The sequence below is a fragment of the Sprattus sprattus genome (genome assembly GCF_963457725.1).
Source record: "Sprattus sprattus genome assembly, chromosome: 12".
Lineage (NCBI taxonomy): Eukaryota > Metazoa > Chordata > Actinopteri > Clupeiformes > Clupeidae > Sprattus > Sprattus sprattus.
Window position 1 is genome coordinate 10,015,853 of NC_137910.1, and position 5,000 is coordinate 10,020,852.

Here is a 5,000-nt window from a genome sequence, read left to right on the forward strand (position 1 = left end):
TGTGTGTGTGAGAGGCAGTCTCTGATCTACTGTTGCTTCAGATATTCAAATCACCACATTAGCCTCAGATCGCAAATAAGACTGTACATCTGAGTCCCAAGCCCGTCATGTCACAGCACTTAACGTGTCAAAGGAACATGCACTGGAACAAGATATAAATGCATCATAAGGTATAACTTTTTAATGAGACCTTATGCAGAGGGAGAGATAAGAGTAGCATGACATTACGATGGAGGCATTAACATCATCCTTTTAGTGCTTTAGCAAGGCTACCATAAGAGCACCGTCACACATGCGCCATGTCATATTATGATGATACTAAGGGCACGGTTTCATGTAAAAAGTTAGTGTCTGACCCACCAAAGAGTTAAAACCCCAAACACTGCCAGTCCCAGTCCCAGTTGATCGGTTTATAAGAATGTCAGTCCGTTTGCGGGAACCCTAAACTTTGGCTGACCTCACAGGCACTTAAAGTAAATGTATCTCTCTTACGCTGACGAATGACAGACAGATTCCTTGACAGTGTAAACTCACCGCGCCCCCCACCACCACCAAACACTACATTTGAGTCTTTAAACTTCTGCGCACAGTGTTTAATACGAAACTAAGTAACCATGGCGAAAAAGACTTCACTTTTTCCTTCAGTTCATGACAAAAAGGAGACTGTATACTAACTACGAGCCTTCCAAAAAGCCTTTTGAAACAGAGCGGCATGCTGTTTCAAAACATGACATAAGACCCGTGCTTAGCCCTCCTGATCGCGCTCCCTCTCTCTGTCTGTGGTTGTGACGCACCTCTGAAGGAAACACCTTTGCGCCGGCTCGCAGGAATGACAACGCAGTGGCGCATGAAAGAAACCATTAAAAGAAGCTCTTACCTGGACAAGCACAGCCTCCAACAGACATCTTCTCACATGTTTGGCTTCGCTCAGAGAGAAACGGCTGGGTTAAGTCCACACGCTGTTAGCATGGGGCTTCTTCTGAGAAACAGAAACAGAGGGGGAAAAAGGGGAGGGGAATGAGGAGGAGGAGTGCAGAAAAAAAGAAGGAATAAAATGTAGAAACAAGAGCTCTCAGAGAAGCAGGAAGCACGACATATTCCTGCTCGGCTAGCAGCGCACCACCTCATTAATATGCAAATTGCAATACTGGTAGGAGGGGAAAATATGAGAGTGAGAGAGAGAGGAGAGAGAGGGCGGGGGGGTCGAGAGAGCAGAGTACGTGAAAGAGTGAGAATGAGGGAAAGAGGGAGAACGACAGTGAGCGAGCGTTGTCAGAGTGACCTGTGTGGCAAATTACAGAGAACATGAGCCCTATGATGAGGCTTTCCTGTCTATGTGTGTATTTTTTTGTATGTGTCTCTCTGTGTGTGACAGTGTGTATGTTTTTGTGTGTGTCTGTGTGTGTGTGTGACAGTGTGTGTCTGTGTGTGTGTGTGTGTGTGTGTGTGTGACAGTGTGTGTATGTTTTTGTGTGTGTCTGTGTGTGTGTATGTTTGTGTGTGTGTGTGAGCGACAGATATGTGTGTGTGTATGTGTTTGTGTGTGAGTGTGTTGTGTGTGTGTGTGTGTGTGTGAGAGCGACAGATATCCTGTGTGTATGTGTTTGCGTGTGAGTGTGTTGTGTGTGCATGTGTTGGCTATTTTTGCCTCTCGCTCCCTCGCTGGCTGACTTGCTGCGAGGGAGATAAAGCCTCTCAGTAGGAGCCCAGAGGCAGAGGCTCATTAGCGCCGAGCGGAGCTGCAGCTCTCTACGCCGCGCTCCGGCACCCCTCCTGCCCTCACACCTCCCTCTGGGGCTGCTCCGCTCTGCTCCCTCTCCCTCTCCGGCTCCCTCTCTTTCTCCCTCTCCCTCACCCTCTCCCTCTCCCTCTCCCTCTCCCTCTCCCGCTCCCTCTCCCTCTCCTTCTCCCTCTCCCGCTCTCTCCTCAGAACACCCAGCCCAGCCGTGTCGAGGTGAGCTGAGCAGAGCTGAACCGAGCTGAGTGAGGCCATACACACGCTTCGTCTCCTGCATGACTGATCTCCACTCCTCTCTCCTCCTCTCCTCTCTCCTCTGTTCTTCTCTGCTCTGCTTTCCTGTTTACCAGCCCTCCCCTCTCTCATTCCTCTGTGTGCCTCTCTGGTCCTCCCTTCCAAAAATACTCCACTTTTCCACTTTTCCAGCTCAAACGCTAAACGCTCTTTTTTGGTCTCCATTTTGAAGAAATCCTTGGTCTGTCCTTTAAAAACATTTGCCCTCCGCTCCCTATCTTTCCTCTACTTACTCTACCAGCTAAGAATATCGGGAGTGCAGAACGTTTGTGTGTGTGAGGGAAACACACACACACACACGCACACACACACACCAACTCTTCATAAACAAACCCCTCTCAATTTCAGCTCTCCTGTTTTTCAGTGAGACCTCCCACTCTGCTCTTGCATTCACTTCTTCTCCACCTCCTCCTTCTCTTTTCCCTAAAAAAAAAATCCCTCCCTCCTTCTCGTTTTCTTCCCTCAGTGAGGAGTTCTGTTCATCTGCTCTGCACTTTTTCTGGCTGTTGGGTATGCGCTCACTCCAGTCTCACTACCTCCACTTGACTCCCCCCCCTCGCGCTCTCCCGTGCTCTCTCCCTCTCGCTTCCACTCACTCCCTCACCCTCCCAGTATCCCTCTCTCTTCCACTCACTCCCTCTCTCTCCCAGTCTCCCTCTCTCTCCCAGTCTCCCTCTCTCTCCCAGTCTCCCTCTCTCTTCCACTCACTCCCTCACCATCCCAGTCTCCCTCTCCCTCCCACTCACTCCCTCTCTCTCCCAGTCTCCCTCTCTCTTCCACTCACTCCCTCTCCCTCCCAGTCTCCCTCTCCCTCCCACTCACTCCCTCTCTCTCCCAGTCTCCCTCTCTCTTCCACTCACTCCCTCTCCCTCCCAGTCTCCCTCACCATCCCATTCTCCCTCTCTCTTCCACTCACTCCCTCACCCTCCAAGTATCCCTCTCTCTTCCTCTCACTCCCTCTCCCTCCCAGTCTCCCTCTCCCTCCCACTCACTCCCTCTCTCTCCCAGTCTCCCTCTCTCTCCCAGTGTCCCTCTCTCTTCCACTCACTCCCTCACCCTCCCAGTATCCCTCTCTCTTCCACTCACTCCCTCTCTCTCCCAGTCTCCCTCTCTCTCCCAGTCCCCCTCTCTCTTCCACTCACTCCCTCACCCTCCCAGTATCCCTCTCTCTTCCACTCACTCCCTCTCTCTCCCAGTCTCCCTCTCTCTCCCAGTCTCCCTCTCTCTTCCTCTCACTCCCTCACCCTCCCAGTATCCCTCTCTCTTCCACTCACTCCCTCTCTCTCCCAGTCTCCCTCTCTCTTCCTCTCACTCCCTCTCTCTCCCAGTCTCCCTCTCTCTTCCACTCACTCCCTCACCCTCCCAGTCTCCCTCACCATCCCATTCTCCCTCTCTCTTCCACTCACTCCCTCTCTCTCCCAGTCTCCCTCTCTCTTCCACTCACTCCCTCACCATCCCAGTCTCCCTCTCTCTTCCACTCACTCCCTCTCTCTCCCAGTCTCCCTCTCTCTTCCACTCACTCCCTCACTCTCCCAGTCTCCCTCTCCCTCCCACTCACTCCCTCTCCCTCCCAGTCTCCCTCACCCTCCCAGTCTCCCTCTCCCCTCCACTCACTCCCTCACTCTCCCAGTCTCCCTCTCCCTCCCACTCACTCCCTCTCTCTTCCACTCACTCCCTCACCATCCCAGTCTCCCTCTCCCTCCCACTCACTCCCTCTCCCTCCCAGTCTCCCTCTCGCTGCCATTCAATTACCCTCTGTCATTGGCGCTGAGAGGAGAAGAGGAGCCTCCTTAATGACTACAGTCAGCAGGGATTAAAGACGCAATTCAAAGCAGAACACGCGTACGGAGGCCAAAAAAACACACCCTGTGCGACTCCCACACTCTCACTCAGTCGTCTGCTTCTGCACTGGAGCGCATACACACACACACACACCTACACACACATTCACACAAATAAACAGCCTGACTTCAAGGTTATGAAACACCTGCGAATAGGCTTTGTCTGCCAGCGCAGAAACTCAGCCCTGCCTCACAACCCTCTTCATTGGCCAGATTATCCTTATAAGCACCACCCCCTCTCCCACCTGGACCTATTTCATCAACGATACACACACCCCCTTCACGAACAGAAACACACACACACACACACACACGCACGCGCTCACTATCCTAACTTCACCTTGCCTCTCCTTAAACCCTCTCCCCGGAGCGGCTGCACTCTAAATGGATGAATCTCACACTCCACTGGTTCCCTTATGCACCCAGTCATCCCCCTCTGCATGAGCAGCCCATCAAGCCCTTCACAATGTCAGAGCTGAACAACAAACATACGTTTGCGTATGTGTGAGTGTATGTTTGTGTGTGGGAAAACACACACACACATAAAAACATACATATATATATATACTGTATATACACACACACATACACACACACTGCCAGAACCTGACAGCAGTGCCTTTTGAAAACAGCCCCCGTGACCGTCTGCGTTTCCTGTGCCTCGCTCAGGATCAATACACTTAAGACGACAGCGATAAGACGCTGCCTCAGCACCGCCAGCCTCCGGCTCAGTCGGCGCCGCCAAACCGCCACCGAGGAGTTCCTGTCACACGCACAGCGCCGTTCGTGGGAGTGACAGGACAATCAAAGGGAGCATGTCATACACGGTGTCAGCCGTCTCTTCCTCCATCTAGAGCAGCAACCCTCCGCCTCCAGGTCCATTACACATGTTCCCCTCTCTGTCTGTCTTCCTCTCTTCCCCTCTTTCTCTCTATCTGATCCTCCAATTCTCTGTATCTCTCTTCTCTCTTTTTATGCCACACAGACAATGAGCAATCACATTTTATATCCCTCTACAGAAAGGAGTTGTCCCCCCCCCCCCCCCCCTTGTCCCCCCCGCCCCCCACACCGGCACCAAAAAACAGAGGAAAAGAAAAAAGGTTAGGCAAGAACAAAGAAACACAGTG

At 52.1% G+C, this 5,000-nt stretch overlaps 1 protein-coding gene across 5 annotated transcripts in view; it reads right to left on the bottom strand.

The window, feature by feature from the left end:
• ldb1a (LIM domain binding 1a) overlaps nucleotides 1–983 on the bottom strand; it is a 21,657-nt gene extending 20,674 nt beyond the window's left edge. For all 5 annotated transcript variants that reach the window (XM_080848835.1, XM_080848834.1, XM_080848831.1 and 2 more), the window contains exon 1: nucleotides 878–983. In XM_080848835.1, coding sequence (XP_080704961.1) covers nucleotides 878–905 — 28 coding nt within the window. In that variant the 5' untranslated portion in view covers nucleotides 906–983. The remainder of the gene's footprint in view (nucleotides 1–877) is intronic.
• Between the last annotated feature and the right edge of the window lie 4,017 nt (nucleotides 984–5,000).